Consider the following 19550-nt stretch of genomic DNA (forward strand, 5'->3'; position numbering starts at 1 on the left):
AAGTTAGCAGAGTTATGTAAACGAAAAAAGCCGGCCGGCATACAAACATACAGAGCCCGTTCTCTCACTCCGAAAACGTGGTGACGTCAATGCGTACCTTCCCAGACGCGTTTCGTCATCATCTGACGTCAATGACGTCTGATGACGAAACGCATCTGGAAAGGTACGCATTGACGTCACCACGTTTTCGGAGTGAGAGAACGGGCTCTGTATGTTTGTATGCCGGCCGGCTTTTTTCGTTTACATAACTCTGCTAACTTGAATGTAAGTGACTACTTGTTTTTATAATAAATATCTGGAGGATTTTACACTATGGCGAGTTCTTTTCTCCTTCTGGGTCATCCGGGTTTTCGTGTTGAATGGTGACATGAGGATAACCTAAGGGAGCCTGGAGATTTACCCCCCATAGGAACACCGGGAGCGCCAACAAGCTAAAAGGCCTTGGCCAGGCTAAAGCCACTTGCCCTTTTATGCTTGCCATCTGGTAAGCAGGCTCTACTACTAGGGTGGATTGTCACTACTGCTTAGAAGTGCACGGTGGTGGTGTTTTCACTTTGAAATAAGGACTTGGAGAAATCCCCTTGATGTCATTTATATGAACTTTTAATAATTTTAGCGCAGCTTTTTACAGGACTCTAGATTTTGGTGTGATCGCACTATATGCTGCTGCTTATATGTTTTTGTGTTAGCGCGGTTCTTCCTATTTACAAGGTTGTAGAACTCATCCTGCCTTTGCAGAGGGAGCGGAGGATGAAACATCTTCAGGAGGCCTTGAAGAAAGGTTTGCAATGCTTTCCACACCCTGGGAGGTTAAAATTTCCTAGTGCTGGACAACGTGTTGCTGAGGCTTTGTTCAATCAGAGGAAGAGTGGTGGAAAAAGGTGGCCGGCTGACCTGATGCCTGTAGACAATTTTTCAGTCCTCAGCGCCAAGGTCTGATCGGTTCAAGCAACCATCGCCAGCATCTGCATTACATGGTTCAGGTGTATCTAGGAGCAGGAGCAGATTTGGAGACCTTTCCAACCGACCATCTACTGGATTACTCGGTCTGGAGGATGGACCACTGGCCAGAACTTGCTCAATATGCAATTGAGCTACTGGCCTTTCCTGCATCCAGCGTTCTTTCTGAATGCACATTGGGTGCTGCTGGTGGGTTTGTAACGGATCATAGTGCGCCTGTCCACAGACTCCGTTGATAGGCTCACATTCATGAAAATGAATCGGTCTTGGATCAGCAGCAGCTATCAAGCACCTGATGCTGATGTAACTGATTTTTCTATGGATGTGGGAACCCTTGAAGACTGCCTATGCTGAGTGACTATCCTATTCCTACTCAATCTTGATGATGCTAGCTTCCAACAATATTTTTGGTTTAGGGCACCACCACCACTGCCTAAGGCCCAATTTTTCTGCCCGTTTAACAGGGGCATGTAATTACAATTAATCTAATATTTCACAGCAGGGCCTGTTCCTGCGCCCAACAATAGTAATTGTGAGGGGGTACAGTGTTGTGGCACCACCACCTAAGGCCAAATTTTTCTGCCCCTGGTTAACAGGGGCATGTAATTACAATTTTTGAATATTTAATAGCAGGGCCTGTTCCTGTTCCCAACAAGAGTAACTGTGAGGGGTTACAGTGTTCTGGCACCACCAACACCTAAGGCCCAATTTTCTGTAGAGTATATAGGGCAGGCCGTATAGTATATATATTTCTGTTCAGAGTATATAGTGCCGGGGGGCCCCCCATGCCTTTTTTTTTTTTTTTTATTTGGGTGCGGGGTTCCCCTTAATATCCATACCAGACCCAAAGAGCATGGTAATGGGCTGGGGGAAATCCCATGACATTTTTCTCTCAATGATTTTCAGCTATACTGCCGGGACCCGACAATATATTACAGCCTCAAACAGTGTTGAATTACTTTTTTTCCTTTTAGAAATGTCATTTTGCTGTGGTATTCTAAACACGGGAAAACTGTGCCACTTTACAGGCATACTATAGACACCCCCCAGGCACGATAATTAAAGGAATATTTCATTTTTATTGTTTCACTTTATGCATCCTTAAATCACTGCTCCCGAAAAACGGCCTTTTTAAAAACTTTTTTTTTGCATTGATACATGTCCCCTGGGGCAATAACTTGCATGCAAGCCGTTTTAAAATTTGCACATTTTGATTTTTCATGTTCATGTCCCATAGACTTTAACGGTGTTCGCGTGTTCAAACAAACTTTTTGCCTGTTCGCATGTTCTGCTGCGAACCAAACCTGGGGGTTTTCGGCTCATCCCTAGTTTTATATTAAAAGCACCCCTGAAAGTGTTAAGTTTCTTTCAACCCTCTGACACTTTTCCCAGAGAGCTTGGTCTGTTACAGGAAGTTGAAAAAGAACACTAGTTTATACTAGCTTTAGCCCTCAGAAAGGAAATCTGTTGTGGACCACATTTCAGAGGGCATTTGACAAGACTGTTTAACCTCAAAGTCTGCATCACTGTGCTGCAACTGCATGTATTGCACATGGTTGCACTGTGGCCACGTGATTGCATTGTGTGCATGGTGGGTGGTACTGGTGTGCTTAATGAGATGGGGTTCAATTCTTGTCATGCTGCAAAGCATCATGGCAACAGCATGTGTACATGCCTGTCCCCACTGCCTTTGCAGCTCAAGCCCCCCCCCCCCCCCCCAAAAAAAAAACCCACAAGTGTAAATCAGCACTTACAGCGCAGGTGCTCTTTGTGTTCAGATGAGTTGTAATGAAAAATGTATATCTGTGACACTGCAGTCAAATAGGCTCCATAATTAGATCCATAGCGCTCTGTAATCAACATGCAGTAACAGACCTGTTCAGACACACCTCTGCCTTTCTCTGCAATGCGAGTCTTTTCATACAAGCGTTCCATCTGTCCGTCCGCTTAATTTCTTCCAGCACTAAAGTAAACAAAGGGGTGGGGGTCACCTGATGTCATTGCCCATATGTAATGTGTTAAGGGGGCGGGTCACCCTAACATCACCAGATGGCCCCGCCCCTTTGTTTTAGCGCCGGGGAGAACTGACCATGCCAGTTGGCGCTGGCAAGTGATGGGAGTGGTCTGGTCTGGTGGGTGGCGGATTTATTTTTATTTTTTTCTCATGCAGGTCAACGGCCATTGTCCATGATTCACGTAGACCTACATCGCTGGACGACGTAATTGATGGATCTACAGTGTGGGGCTTTATTAAAAGGTTAAAAACTGTTCTGTACTTTAGTTACACTTGTCATGATCTGGTTTGTCCCTTTTGGATAATTTCGGATGAACACTCGTGATTGGCTCTGAAAAGCTGTGCACTAACGATCAGATTATCGTACGATTTTTCTGATCATGTGTAATATTTAGACTCGTAAGGAGAGATGTGAGTGTTCTTTAGCTCTGCCAGCAGGAAGAATTGCAGTGTAACATTAATGCAGAAATAAACCAATGTAACTATTTCCTAAAAGCTCAATTTAGATCTGTTCAATAAATTTGATTGCATCCTTAAACATCCTAATGTTTTCTGTGGTGTTTTTATTTGTTTTCTGTCTGTACTAGCTCATGAACAATGCTTGCTACATTAAAGGCATGTCTCTGATGATTACTGTCAGTTACAAGTGTGTTTTATGTCAGCTCTCAACTTTAAAGCCATCAAATACCTGGTGTCTTAACTGCTTATGTGTTCACCACTGTGGCAATACCACAGGGGTGAGAAACTGCAGCCCTCCAGCTGTTGTCGAACTACAAGTCTCATGAGGGATTGCAAGATTGACAGTTACAAGCATGACTCCCAGTGACAGAGGCATGATATTAAGATTGAGTTAGTCGCAGAGGCATGATGTGACTTGTAGTTCACAACCACTAGAGGGCTGCAGTTGTTCACCCCTGCAATAACAGATCTGAATAGAAGCAACATCTTCAGTGGATGGAGGGAGTTGCAGCATGAACAGGTTTCCAAGGTGAGCAAATACATTTTTCATTCTTGAACACACAAAAAACAGGAAAAAACAATACGATATTTAAAATAAAGAACCATTTTAATCAACATAAACTTATTAGTATTTCACAAAACCCCTCCCCCCCTTCCTATCAGACTCCTCTCCATAACGGTTCCTCCCCCATCAGAGCCCCCCCCCCCTTTCTTCCCCTGCATGTCAAGGTGTTGTTGGGCATATTGTATGATTCTTGACTGGAGACGCTTACCCTGTCGTACTTTCATGGCTTGAGGAACTTTTTCATCCTTTTTCACTCCCCATCACAGATTCCCCCCCCCCCAATTACAGACTCCCCCAACACAGAACCCTCCATAACAGCCCCCCCCATTACAGCCCCCCCATCAGACTGCCCTATAACAGATCTCCCCCCCCCCCCCCCAACACAGAGCCCTCCATAACAGATCTGTCCCCCATCACAGAGCCCTCCAGTGGTATTACATTGCCCCTTCTATAACATCTCAGCACTCCCCCTCCCCTCTGTTGCCTTAATCATACAAGACGCAAAGCAGGGCAGGTCCGGACAAAGAGTGAGACTTTGCAAGTGAAAGGTAGGTGATTGCTGGAACCGCCCCGCTGCATAGTATCCAATCACCCGTTTAACCCAAAAGGTCCCGCCCTTTGGACCTGTTATGTTTCTCGTCTTGTATGATTAAGGTAGCAGAGGGGAGGGGGAGTGCTGAGATGTTAAAGGGGCGGGCCGGGTAAATCACTCTGGCGGGTCGTAGTTTGAGGACCCCTGTTCTATATGATGGTTAAAATTCCTATATTAGCGCGATGTGTCAAATTGTAAAAACATAATGTTATGTAAAAAGCTTCTGGGATTAATGAATACAACTAAAAGCTCCTGTATGACAGTCTAAACGCATATTAAACCCAGTCACTGTGATGCACAAGCCTCTTAAGTAAATAGCAAAACTTTTTTTACCACCTTTGAGCCAAATACTTCTGCATTTGTGTCTCACGTGCTCTCCCTCCCAGACGCTGCAGCTCACAGTGGGAACGTTTCAGTAATGGAGACAGTGCTATCAATCCAAAAGGCAGTGTGATGTATGTGCTCTCAGCCTCACCCTGTGCAGAGATTTTCCAGCTAGCTGAACAGCAATCTAAGCTTTGGTAGTCTAAGAAACTATCACTGGACCAGGTCAACTGAGCAGTTAGTCTGTTACACACATCACAGCCGACACCACATATTTAAATAGACATACATGGTTTACAGCATTAGCTGCTGTGATTGTGACCTTTTGAAGCATGTCAGGAAGAAAACCTGGTGCACAAGGCACGGTATAACCCCTCCAGGATATTAAACGAAGGACCAAATGTATAGTAAAATATATTTATTTATTGTTACACAATATGGGATATGATTGAAATAACATACAAGTATCAAAAAGATTATTCAAAAAGTAATACACATTAAAAACATGAGACATGAAACTTAGCTGCCCTGTACAAACATTCTGGGCTAGCACAGATCGATGCCGGAAATAATGCCTGACATGTTTCGGAAAGAGTCGTCCTCCTTCAGAGGCTTAATGTCACTTATAGCAAACGTTTAGTCTTTCTACAATATAGATATAAGTAGAGATTAGTACAACAATAGAGTAATGAAAAACGTTTTGCCTATTAGAGTTGCACTCTAAACCGTAATTTTACATGCTGAACCAAAGCTCATAGGAACAGAGCATTGGATTAAATGCACTTACAAAAGCGGATCAGCCAAGGGGACACACAAAGGAGATTGAATAAGCATATGCACAGAGGAGCCATTGGTTCTCATTTTGATTCACCTTTTTCTTACATTCTATTCTTTCTAGTCCTTTGTCCATGCAAAATTGGAGAATACTCTTTTGGCATATATATTTAATATATTCGTATATAATGCTGTTAATTACAAAACAGTTATCTTCCTCATATATTGTCTATATTATTGTTAATATGCAGTCTGTCTGTATTTACTCTATTTAGATTACCATTCCATTGATTGCTTACTTAAATTTAAATCCTATGTCTGGCTTATCTGTGTGCATTTGCGGTTCTTCCAACACTGGCCACATGAGGTCGCTGCTATCTCCGGGTCCCCGTGTGGCCCTCTTATCCACTTCCATACTGTGGTCGCTTTCCCCTTAGTGTCTTCTGTTGGCAGCGTTGGATCTGGGGTAGTTAATTCACTGCCTGGCGTGTGGTAGGCCCCCCCGGCACATGCCGTTGAGTCGGTTGTGTCCAGGGTACCTCTAGCCCTCACCTTTTTTAAGGTGTTGGGCAATTCCCTTCCTATTTGCATCTCAGCTTGAGACGCAAACGTTCGGAATGTACACCTGCCAGTAACGTCATGACGCGGTACGCCGCTCCGCCCTATGGGCTGGCCGTCGCTGCTTCTTCTAGGAGCATCTGTTACCCATCCCCAGCTGACTCTGATCTCTTATCAGCAATATGAAGTCAGCTGCACTTACTTGCCCCTATATAATCTGTTTGGCATGCACGGTCATTTGGATCGTGCTATGCTGCTGCAGTGACATCTACTTTAATACCACCACCTCTAGGTATGCCAACAATGGTTGTGTACTTTATTACTAATCTGGATAGATCGGTCCTAAGGGTTACTGACTGATCCAGTTATTTACTATTTTTGATGTTAAATACTGCACTCATACTACTTTGGTGCTATATTGTGCTTGTATCCACAGACATATACCAGCGCAATTGTATTGTATATCTATAGACACGCCGCTGCAGTGACACTTATACCATCTCCTCTAGCTATGCCAATAATGGCTGTGTACTTTATTACTATTCTGGCCAGGTGGTTCCTAAGATGGGATACAGACTGATCCAGTTATTTATTACTCTTTGGTGCTAAATATTGCACTCATACTATTTTGGTTCTATTTTGTGCTTATATCCACAGACATATACCAGCATAATTGTGTGTTATATACCCATAGAGGCCGGTCAGCCATTGCTGATCCACTATTCACCATTGACTGGGTGCTTCTGCAGTGATTCTTCCATTTGTAATGTTGTGCGGCCTGGAGTGGACATGCGCCCTCCCTACTCCACCTTTGAGTGGCCTACCTACTTGCACATCCTAGGGGTGTGCATATGGTTATTCTATCTTCTTTGTGTGTCCCCTGTTGGCTGATCCACTTTTGTAAGTGCATTTAATCCAATGTCCTGTTCCTATGAGCTTTTGGTTCAGCATTTAAAATTACGTTTTAAAGTGCAAATCTAATAGGCAAAACTTTTTTCATTACTCTATTCTTGTACTAATCTCTACTTATATGTATATTGTAGAAAGACTAAACGTTTGCTATAAATGACACTAAGCCTCTGAAGGACGGGACTGTCCAAAACATGTCAGGCGTTATTTCCGGCATCGATCTGTGCTAGCCCAGAATGTTTGTACAGGGCAGTTAAGTTTCATGTCTCATGTCTCATGTTTTTAATGTGTATTTTTGAATAATCTTTTTGATACTTGTATGTTATTTCAATCATATACCATATTGTGTAACAATAATTATTTATCTTTTACTATACATTTGGTCCGTCATTTAAAATCCTGAGGGGTTATACTGTGCCTTGTGCACCAGGTTTTTTTTCTGTTGATACATTGGATTGGACCGCGACCGACCAAATGTTCATGCACGCATTGCCAATCCCTGTCACATTATTTTGAAGCATGTCTATCACACTGCCATACTCAGACAGAAATTTAACAGACTTTACACTGGGGTAGCTTCTTCACAAAGACAGAGTTCCTTAATTTTTACTTAGAGCACTCAGATTCAGCCTAACAATTTTGCATGTTGGTTTAATGAAAAAAGAAAATTGTGCCAAAAATATGTACAGAAACAGTACTGCAAAGCAGACCTAAAACTGGATGTAGCATGTTCGCAAAAGTCAACTTATCCTTTAATTCAATAGCCCTGTCCTGGGTGTCTTTCTAGCCTTTTTGGATTGTCATATTTTACATTAAGGAAGGGAACTTCATTATAGTAGAGGTTATGGAAATGAATGAAACGAAACTTTGTGGAATTCAGCTGTAGTTCAGTATAGTATAATACCCCAGCCTCATAGATATGTATTCCTAAGCTGTATACCAGACTATTTATTACACAGTCGCATCCAAGGTCTTTTGAAGATCCCAAGCTAATTCAGGTTTAAAATGTTCTGCACGCCTATGAAGTGGACTGTTTTCTGTCACATGTGCTGTAATTCTACACTATTTAACACAGATAAGAAATTTTAATCTGTCCTGGTGGCTTAAAGCAGAGTTCCACCTAATATACAACAAGGTCTTAAACTAAAGACCACCCCCCCCCCCCCTTGTTTTTGGATATGTATTTTTCTCTTTTATCTTACCTTTTTTGAACTACAAAGGTGTACTTCCGTCCTAAACTTGTAATATCTTCTTCTGCCTCGAGCCCCCCCCCCCTTCCCCGCCTTCTGGGACCTGTGTGTGTTCCAGAAAACAGGGCCATTCAGAAAGCACCGCACGACTCAGGCATGTGCAGTAGGAAACCAGCTGTGAAGCCTCCACTGCCTGTTTCCCTTACTTGCAATGGTGGCGCCTGCACCCGAGCCGATGGATACATTTTTCTCCAAGCGTCTTCCAGGACAGCCCATGAGACCTTGGGCTCCTCCTACCAGGACAGGAAACACGTCACCCCCACCAGATAAAAGGGCGGTCCTCCAGGCCCATGTCAGTTATTTGTGTTTCCTCCGGACGGGGGGTAACATGTTCATGGAACCTGCTCCCATAGGCCTTATAAGCAGGGGCTTTGTATGGCTTTTTTCTGGGGCATATCACTTACCTCTTCCTCTGCCAGAAGCAGCACACCGCTGGGGAGGTTGGCTGTGTTGCTGTTCTCTGTCCTCAGTGCCTGGAGAGGGCCAGGACCGGTGTGAGGTCGTGCCCCTAGCGCAGTGCATTGCACTCTAGCTCAGCTGAGCTTCGGTTGTCCTTCCCTGCCGACAGCCTGGCTGATCTGAGCAAGGAATGGAGGAAGCCGCAGCGTTCGAGGGGGCGGAGCTATTGCGCTCCAAGCTGGCCCACAGGAAGTGCCTGGAGAGGGTTACTTCCGGGGCATATGACATCATCATCGGGCGCCGGAGACGAGGTTCCAGTCTTCATAAATGGCGCGAACAGAGAACGCTGGCTGCTGGTGTTTCTTGGTGTTAAGCAGCCAGGCTGTGGATGACCAAGAGGGGCAGAATGGATCCTCCTGCAGTACCTGCACAGGCAGCGGATGCAGTTCCCAACACCAGCACCTCACAGGTAAGCCTGGGGTGTTCTGTCACCACCTTGCTATCCCTGTGAGTGTTCCCTCCCCCTCCCCCCTCTGTAGTAGTGGGTGTAAGGGGACACATTTCCTCCCTCCTGCACGTGGTGTTACGGAGTGATTGTGTGGCTTTAATTACATTGTGGGTCATTTATTTTGTCTTGCAGACCAAGACTCAGGACAAGGCCCAATCGCAGCCACTTAAAAGGAAATGTGCGGTTTGCGCAAACAAATTGAGCTCCTCATGGAGCAAAGCAGTTTGTCGCACCTGTATAGAAGGCCTAGTAAAGGATGACCCGGTTGCCTCTTGCCAGAAGATGCTTACTTCTGTTAGGGATGAGCTTGCGTCCACCTTCAGTTCCTTTAGAACGCTTATTGACAAGCTCCAGACTCCAGCAGAGAGTCCGTCTTCACTGAAGGCGTCAGTAAGCACTCCGCAGCAGGCAGAGAGTGAAGACTCTGAGGCTGAGGTCAGAACTACCCATTCTTCTCTGGAAGAATCAGGGTCAGATACAGAGCCCAGAGATAGAGAATCCACTCGAGGCTCAAGATTTAAGTTATCTGTTGAGGATGTAGATGACTTATTAAAGGCTATCTATACTACCCTTGAATTAAAAGAGGAAGAGGTTCAGTTATCCAAACATGATCTTATGTATAAAGGATTACATAAGAGAAAATCAAGAGTGTTTCCAGTTCATAGTTCTTTGGTTGATACTATTAAACTGGAATGGGATAATCCTGAGAGAAAACCATTCTTCTCTAGTAACCTAAAAAGGAGGTTTCCTTTTGATGAGGACACTGCGCAGCCATGGAATAAGAATCCCAAGTTAGACGCACCTCTTTCAAAAGTTTCAAAAAACTCGGACCTGGCGTTTGATGATATGGGTACGCTTAAGGATCCGATGGACAAGAGGGGGGATATCCTTCTCCACAGAGCCTGGGACTCAGCAGTTGGAAACCTGAAACCAGCTTTGGCTTCCACTTGTGTGGCCAGAAATCTGGAGGTTTGGTTGACTCAGATTCAGTCACATCTGTCAGCAGGTACCTCCAGAGAGCAAATTTTAAAGTCTTTTCCTCTCCTATTTCAGGCAGTGGGTTTTTTGGCAGATTCTTCCGCTGAGTCGGTAAGAATGTCAGCCAGGACTTCGGCTCTAGTGAACTCGGCCAGGAGAAGCCTTTGGCTTAAGACCTGGTCAGGGGACTCGGCCTCCAAGTTGCGCCTTTGTGGCCTTCCTTTAACTGGCGATCATTTATTTGGTCCAGGTCTACAGGAGGCACTGGAACGCACGGCTGATAAGAAAAAGGCGTTTCCAGAGAAAAAGAGTTCAGACAGCCAGAAAATTTTTTCAAGGCCAAAACAGGCAACAGAGTCCTAGAGAAAAGGACAGCAGGCCGAAAAAGCATTGGACTGGGCACAAAGGCAGAGGCAAAGGGGGAGTGCTATTTAACCCTCCTCAACAGCCCGCCAAGCCGCAGTGACTTGTGTTCCCTGGTGGAAGGGAGATTGAGGGCCTTCATCCCACAGTGGGCAGCAGTCACTCTGAGCCCCTTCGTCCTGGACCTAGTGACCAACGGGTACAGGCTGGAGTTTGTTCACCAACCACCAGAACGTTTGTTGGTCACATTTCCTCCACAAGATCGGGAGAAAGCGAGGGCTCTGGGTCTCCAGATCGGAGACTTATTAGATCAAAAAGTCCTGATTCCTGTTCCTCGATCGGAGCGGGGCAAGAGATTCTATTCCCATGTATTTGTGGTCAGAAAGCTGACCAATCTCCGGACCTTAAACAAGTCCATCAGATACAAGCATTTCCGTATGGAGACGGTTTTTACAATCAAAAACCTACTATACCCAAACTGCTTTATGGCCACGTTGGACTTAAGGGATGCTTATCTTCACATCCCTATCCATCCAGCCTTCCAAAAGTTTTTGAGATTGGCAGTGAAGACGGGTATGGGGACCCGACATTTTCAATTTCAGGCCCTCCCCTTCGGTCTTTCCTCAGCCCCACACATCTTTACGAAGGTGTTGGGGGAAGTGCTGGCTCCTCTAAGATTAAAGGCAATAACGGTTATCCCTTACTTAGACGACCTCCTGATAGTGGCAAAATCATACCAAAGGCTGTTGGAAGATCTCCAGGCTGTACAGGACTTCTTACAGTCCCTAGGCTGGCTAATAAACAAAGAAAAATCGTCCTTGATTCCGGCCCAGAAAGTAACTTATCTGGGTTATGATTTTTGCTCCGTGAACCAAAGAGTTTTTCTTTCTCAGGAGAAGATTACCAAAGTGTTCCAGACTATGTCAACATTGCAGACCAACCAGTCGGTCTCTCTGAGACAGGTGTCGAGGGCAGTGGGTCTTATGACCTCATGTTTTCCCGCAGTACCATGGGCAAGACTCCGTCAGCGTCCGTTACAAAGGTTTCTTTTAAGAAACTGGGATGGGGACGTAAGGTCCCTGGAGTCAAGGATCTGGCTTCCCGACAGGATAAAAAGAAGCCTGTGGTGGTGGAGAGCTGGTCAGCACCTAGCAGGAGGTCTCCCATGGTCCTTTCCCATTTCCCGAAGGATTACCACGGATGCGAGTTCCTGGGGATGGGGGGCCCACCTCAGCAATGCAGTAGCACAAGGAGAGTGGTCCCCAGAGGAGGCAAGGGCCTCATCCAATCAAAGAGAGCTGCTTGCAGTCCAGAGAGCCCTCCAGTCTTTTGATGGAGATCAGGGGTCACAACCTCCAAATCCTGTCAGACAATATAGCGACAGTCGCGTATATCAACAAGCAGGGAGGCACGAGAAGCCGGAGGCTTCAGTCCATTGCCCAGGAGATCCTTTCATGGGCAGAGGGGAATCTAGCCTCCATTTCTGCTGTACACCTGAAGGGGAAAAACAATTGCCTGGCAGATTATCTCAGCCATCACAGGATAGACCGAGACAACTGGTCCCTTCATCCCGAAGTCTTTGCAGACCTCACCAAGAGATGGGGTTATCCGGTAGCGGATTTGTTCGCAAACCAAAACAACCGCAAGACGGAGATATTCTTTTCCATGAACCCGGCAGACCAAGCCTTGGGGATCGATGCTCTGGCGAACCCGTGGCCTCCAGGCCTATGTTATGCCTTTCCGCCAATCAGGCTGATTCCAGAAGTCCTCCGGAAGTTTCGGCTGGAAGAGACAGATCTGATTCTAATTGCCCCGTTTTGGCCCAAGAGGCCATGGTTTTCCCTGCTACAGTCTCTGGTTTCAGAGCCTCCGTGGAGTCTTCCGAAAAGGGAAGACCTATTATTGCAGGGTCCAGTATCACACCCTCAGGTGGTTTCCTTAAACTTGACGGCCTGGTATCTGAAGAAAAGATACTGAGCGCCCAAGGGTTCTCTGACAAAGTAGTCAGGACTCTCGTTAATTGCAGGAAGCCAGTTACTAGAGCCATATATTCCAAAGTTTGGAAAAGGTTTAACTCATGGTTATCTGAAAATGATAGATTAACTCATGATATTCCGTCTATTTTGGAATTTTTCCAAGAGGGTGTCGACAAAGGTCTTTCTGTTAGTACCTTAAAGGTACAGGCGGCAGCTATTAGTGTGTTCCTCCAGTTTTCTCTCCTGGAAAATCCCACTATAGCCAGATTTTTCAAATCTATCTCTAGGGCCAGACCAGTAGTAGTGAGAAGTTGTCCAACTTGGGATCTGTCCCTAGTACTTCAAACTCTGGTAGAATTTCCGTTTGAACCTCTGGAAAGTATGTCAGTTAAGTTACTTACATTAAAAACTGTGTTCCTTATAGCTGTTACCTCAGTTCGTAGGGTAAGTGAGTTGCAGGCCCTATCAGTTAGGGAGCCCTTCCTCACAATTTTTGAGGATCGAGTTGTGTTACGAACCGATCCAGGTTTTTTGCCCAAGGTGGCAAGTACATTCCACCGATCTCAGAACATTGTATTGCCAACCTTTTGTAGTTCGCCACAGGGCGACTTAGAAAGAAAATTTAGTTTTCTAGATGTAAGAAGGATTCTCTTGGTCTATCTTGAGGTCATGAAGACCTTTAGGAAAACTGATGCCTTGTTTGTCCTCTTTTCTGGAGTTCACAAGGGGAATAGTGCATCTAAAGCCACATTGGCTAGATGGATAAAGCAAGCCATCTTGGAAGCTTACAAAATTAGGGAGGTCCCTACACCTTTTGTTACTGCGCACTCAACTAGAGCCTTGTCTACGTCTTGGGCTGAGAGGGCTGGTGCCTCACCGGAACAAATTTGCAGGGCTGCCACTTGGTCCAGTTACTCGACCTTCATTAAACATTATCGCCTGGATCTCCTATCAGCTCAGGAGCAGGCGTTTGGTCGTAAGGTCCTTCAGGCAGTTGTCCCTCCCTAGACTGGTAAGTTCTGGCTCATCGTCTCATGGGCTGTCCTGGAAGACGCTTGGAGAAAAGCTGAGTTAGACTTACCGGTAACTCCTTTTCTGAGAGTCTTCCAGGACAGCCAGATTCCCACCCGGTATTGTCTGAAGTTATGTGTATTATGCATATGTTTTGCAGGGTCCTACGGTTCTTGAGAATACTGACATGGGCCTGGAGGACCGCCCTTTTATCTGGTGGGGGTGACGTGTTTCCTGTCCTGGTAGGAGGAGCCCAAGGTCTCATGGGCTGTCCTGGAAGACTCTCAGAAAAGGAGTTACAGGTAAGTCTAACTCAGCTTTTTTTTTTTTGTTTGGAGGCTGGAACTCCGCTTTAAGCTTTGATTTTCGTGGAAAATTAGGGTGGCATAGTACATTGCCGCTTCCCCATTCTCCACCATAGAGTTTGAGGTTTGTCAGATGGATGAGCACTGTAGCCACTGTAGAATAGCAGCATTGTCAACTTGTGCAAAGGGGTAGTGTTAAAGTGATTGTAAAGTCTTTTTTTTTTTTCTCTAAAAATAACAAACATGGTATACTTGCCTTCTCTGTGAAGTGGTTTTACACAGAGCAGCCTGGATCCTCCTTCTTGGGTCCCTCTTTGGCTTTCCTGGCCCCTCCCTGTCGAGTGCCCCCACAGCAAGCAGCTTGCTATGGGGGCACCCGAGCCGAATCACAGCTCTGTGTGTTCACTCAGACACAGAGCCCTGATTCAGGTAAGTATTAGGGGGGGCTAGGGCGACTGCTGCACACAGGTTTTTTTGTCCTTTTGCATACAATGCATTAGGATAAAACATACTTCTGACTTTACAATAAATTACTAATAAATTTTATAGCTCAATTCCAGCTAACACTTTTTAGGTTATTGTTGCAACAATTGTTTTTATTTATTTTTTTTTTCCTGTGGTATAAAGGTTTTAACTATGAATAACTGCCACCTTTGCTGTACAGCTTGGTCTGGTAAAGGTGAAAAAGAATTCCTAGACTAGAATGATCTACAAGTAGTACCTAATGTTAGGATTAGGGGGATTAGGATAATCAGACTGTTGTGTTAATGCTACCCCTCTCTACCAATCCCTCTGCTGCTTTCTGATCACCTAACAAATACAATTAAAAATATTAACTTACTATTCCATCCACAACTCTGCCCTCAGCTACATCACCAACCTCATCTCAAAATTTCACTCAAACCATCATCTTTGCTCCCAAGACCACCTGCTCCCTTATCGCCTCCTCCCATGCTGGTATTCAGGAATTCTTCAGAGCCTCTCCCATCATTACAAAATTCCCTTCCCCAACCTGTACAGCTTTCTAGTACCGAAGGCCATCCTGCCTCTAGTTAACAACTGAGCTTTATTTTCTCAAACTCATTCTCACATACAGTAGTTGATTGCTTCTCGGCCTTTTGGCTAAGACCAAGTGTAGTATCTGTTCTTATCAGTTTCCAGAGGAGGTGCTGTGCAACTTCCGAGTGTAGGGAGGTCACATGCAAATCCAATGGTGTAATTGGACCTGGAAAGACTGTTTGGCAGTGCCGATGTCTGGACGCCCACCGAGACGTCAACGGGGCCAAGTCCGAACCGTCCAGAAGGGTTCTCCTGGTGAGTATAGGTGCTGCATCCGGGTCTGATCCAGAGGGTTGGGTCACTGGCCTTCTGGCCTAGATTGGGGTGGCTCCAGCTCCAGACAGTTGTTCAGGAGGGAATGCTTGCTCGCCTATAGCAGGGTGGAGCAGTTAGTACTTCCTGAATGTAATTGGGTAGGAGTGATGGGAGCGAGGGTTGAGCTTGTTGAGGTCCGGGCTCTCCCCAAGCTTCCAGAACTTCAGGCCTTCCTGTCTGGGGTGGGGGCTGCTGTGGTCTGGGTCGTTGGCCAGGATTGGTCACGAAAGCCTATGGTGTATGTGCCCCTGGAGTGGCAGTCCAGGGGTGCCTGAAGATCACTGTGAGTGAGGGTCACTTTGATTTAAGGCAACCATGGTCACTGCACCATTACACACTTTTTTTTCACCTGCCTCCTGGGCCGGGCCTTTTGGTTAGGACCGGAGGAATTTTTTATTCCTGGCCGGAGGGCCTGGCCATTGCATTGCACAATGGCCACCTTTTCACTCTTCCCTACTTCCTTCTCCCCCCACTTTCTTTTAATTTCTTTCCTTTGTGTGTCATTTTTTGTATTTTTGTGTTGTACACGTTTTGCACTGTGTGATGAGTAGGGTTGCAGGTCCTCGGGCCTGCCCTGAAAGTCTTGGGAGGGAGCGGACATGGCCTTTTGGCTTGTTTCACCCTCTCTCATGGGATCTCCCTTCGGGGGAGCCCCACCGAGTACTTGGGGTCTGTTTCGGCAGTCCCTCCAGAGAAAGGGGTCCATATGGTTTCGGCCGGATGGACCAAGTGTAAGTACCCTTGTCCCTATCAGGAGCCTAACACCCTGGGGGATTCAGGGCAAGGTCCTCTGATTTTAGAGGGCTTTGTGTACCTGTTGCACTTTTTTGTGTTTCACTCTGTGTGCACATTTTTTTGGCACCGGGTGAAGTTTTTGAGTGCGTTTCTCGCACATGGGCTTTCAAAAAAAAAAAGAAAAGGTTGCTCCCTTTTGGCACATTTGCCCTTCCCTTTAGATTGTAAGGGCACACAAGTAGTGCCCTGCTAACCTCCTTGCCGTGAATTGTATTGCAACAGTACTGTTTCTCTTTATTTTGTAAGGCATTGTGCAAACTGTTTGCATTATACAAATCCTGCATAAAAATATACAGTAATAATAACTGACAGACTGCTGATTAGTTCCACTTATATTGGAACCTACAAGTTAAATATTAACGTTTTTAAGGAAAGTTAATTTTCTTATTAGCTATCTTTTGAACACCTTTGCCGTTCAAATGTTTTATACAAAGATCTACAAAGTACATGGGTGTTTTTAATTGCATAATTAACCTTTTTGATGGAAATCCACTTCATTTGCAGCATATTGATTTCATTCAGCAGGTCAGAAGCGTGAAATTTAAACTGGCCATTCAGTTTAGTCCCAAGCCTGTTCGCCTTGCTGGTGGATCTGACTGATTCTCTTATATTAAAACAAAAATAAAATAACATTTATGAACTTAGTGGGGACTAAAGTGAATGTAAGAGACAGCGTACAGTAGTTAATAAAACAATCCTGACAACTGATATACCGGTAAGTCATGTGTATCACAGTCCTACACTTCGCATACATAATACTTAGCAGGATATGTGGGGGGCTCCAATACATGGTTTTAATAGGCTTTGCAAAAATGTTTGTATGAATATGGTAACTTTGTATTTGGAACTCCCAACCCCCTCTCCCCAACACAATTTTATTCTTTATCATATTTATAATTCTGCACATTTATGTGTAATTTGTACTCATTAGTCACTCATTTTAGGGTAAAGTTTTACTCATGCTTTTTAATTTTTTTTTTTTTTAATTTTGTCTATATTGTTTTTACAATTTGTAGAAGTACAATGTATTAGGAGTGTTTTGACTGAACGTTGCAGTAGGCTTTCTAAGGATGCTATATAACTCTGTACAGGCCAGAATTTGTCTGCGGAGAATCTTGGGAGAATAGCTCTTCGGAATTTGAACAAAGATGCCGACTTGGTAGTGAAGTTGGAAGCCTTTCTCGCTCTGCGTCGTCAGAAAAATATGAACTCCTGGACAACCTTCAAGAGAAATTCAGCTCTTCTAAACTGAGGTAGAACCTCTCATATTTTGAAATTGTGTAAAGTTATTTTTCTGTTTCATGAATGTTACATTCGTGTAAAAGCACAGTGAAAATTGTTAAGGCTTTCAAAGTGTTTTTTTTGTCTGTACCCTTGAGGCTATCTAAAGACACAGAATTTGTCTGGCACACTTTTATTTATTTATTTTCTGTACTGACAGTGTTATGTGCTTGTTTTTTGTATACACTAAAATTTACTTTGAACTGAAGTATAGCTCCTCTGGAGGTTCTAGTCAATAAAATAAGCCCTAGCCTCATTCAACATAGTGTCTGCCTTTCTTCCCCATCATCCAAACAGATTAGGACCTGCACAGAAAAAGTAACAGCTGAAGAATGAGTTTAAATTGTGTTACTAAAGATGCAGTTGTTCGATGAGGTACTTTAAGTTAAAAAGCATAGCATTTTCCAAAGCATAGCAGTGTTGGCCTCTCCATAGTCTTAAGACAGGTATAATTTAAAAATAAAAGGGGCAATTGAGGCCAGGGCTGGTGCTAGACTATTTTGCGCCATAGACAAGACTAGCTACTTGCGCCCCCCTCCCCCCCGCAAAAAAATATTAAAAATGAATTCAATAATAATAGCACCAGAACTCCTGGTGGAGCCAGGTGGACAGGAGAGGGGGTGCAGCCAGGTGGAGGGATGGAGCCAGGTGGACAGGAGGGGGGGTGCAGCCAAGTGGAGGAGGTCACACACCAGTGGTCTGACTTGAAGCCTTCATCCCTCAGCACCTGACAAGTTCTTACCTTGGGGCACTTCTTTCCAGCTCACTCCACATGTCAGGCAGCAGGTGGCAGGCGGTGTCATGGTTGTCACCAGTCCCAGGATCAGGAAATGGGGTCTCCTACAGGCTGTGACTCACAACTCACTAGTGGGAGACCTCCTCCAGCTCCTCCCCCATTCAGATCAGCTGAACATTCGGTTCCATCCCGGGCTCCATGGGCCCGCCGCGGAGAGGCTGGTTAAGCAGGGCGGGCTGCAGGAGCAGTTTTGGGCTCCTCCAGCTCCAGGACAAGTGGCCCAGCGGCCTCGGCCCAGTGTGCATCCTATGGCCATTCCAGACCTGGGTGGATCCATCCCCGCTGTCTCTCTCTCTGTACACAATGCCGCCTGTCCTGCTCCTTCAATGGCTGCACATCACTCAGGGAGGGAGGTGGGGCGGGCAAGAGAGCTGACACCCATGGCTGCTGGACATTGGCATGGTCACCCCTTGCTCTGGGAGTGGGGGGGAGGGTATCTGCTTGCACATTCTCCCCGCCCAGCGACTCTGCAGCCAGCCAGATTAAGCTGCCTCCCGCTACACACCACACTGCATCAGCCACCACCCGCCAGGGGGGATCCGATCCTCTGGAGGGGACCCAGCGGCTGTGTTTGCGCCCTTAGATGGCAGTGTGCCCTAGGCGGCTGCCTAGTTCGCCTAGTGGGAGCGCCGGCCCTGATTGAGGCCAATTTGACAGGCATTGGGCCACTAAATGTTTGGACTATCCTGAGCCTTTTAAGCACATCCACTGTGTTTGCAACTAATAAAATGACTGAAGAGAATACAATAAAGTATGTGCACAGTTTTATTAGACCTTTTCACAGTTAATATGTACAGTGATTAGGAAAGGATAAGATATCCAACAAAGTAAAGGAGCTATACCCATATCATTGAGATGAAAAACATTTATCAGGGATTCTGAAAAAAAAATTGTAAAGTTAATAACTTTATTCATGGTAATAATTTAAAACTTTAAAAAATTTTAGCTCACACTTGCTAAATTTCCTTTTTATTAAAAGGAGACCTGTACTGACAGATAATGCCAACTGCCATTACTGAACCTTTGAAAAAGCCTCTTACCTGCGTGCTGCCCACCTAAAAATGCTAGTTGTATGACTATCTCTAGTTTCAATACATAGAGAGGCTGCCTCAGAATACTTAGCCAGGGACCTTAACACTCTGATTAACCAAAAAATGAATGTTTTAATGTATTTTATAGGCAGGTAAAGATTTATACAATGGCTAGTTTTTAAGTATACTTCTTGTGGGAATGCAGTTAATCTATAATGCTGTCTGATGGCTTCTACTTTTTAATTGTGTATTGTTTAAAACAAGGGTAAATAATAAAGTTAGGGCAGTATCCATATGCATTATATGACATATAGGAATAAGAAAGCTG

General features: G+C 45.1%; 1 protein-coding gene and 1 pseudogene across 2 annotated transcripts in view; both read left to right on the plus strand.

Annotated features, from left to right (window-relative positions):
• The window catches only part of OCA2 (OCA2 melanosomal transmembrane protein), a 698229-nt gene that overhangs the window by 297632 nt on the left and 381047 nt on the right, over positions 1 to 19550 (plus strand). For both annotated transcript variants that reach the window (XM_073614631.1, XM_073614632.1), the window contains one exon: positions 17206 to 17367. In XM_073614631.1, coding sequence (XP_073470732.1) covers positions 17206 to 17367 — 162 coding nt within the window. The remainder of the gene's footprint in view (positions 1 to 17205; positions 17368 to 19550) is intronic.
• On the plus strand, positions 15048 to 15157 carry LOC141130828 (U2 spliceosomal RNA; annotated as a pseudogene).

This window comes from Aquarana catesbeiana, linkage group LG02, assembly GCF_042186555.1.
Source record: "Aquarana catesbeiana isolate 2022-GZ linkage group LG02, ASM4218655v1, whole genome shotgun sequence".
NCBI lineage: Eukaryota > Metazoa > Chordata > Amphibia > Anura > Ranidae > Aquarana > Aquarana catesbeiana.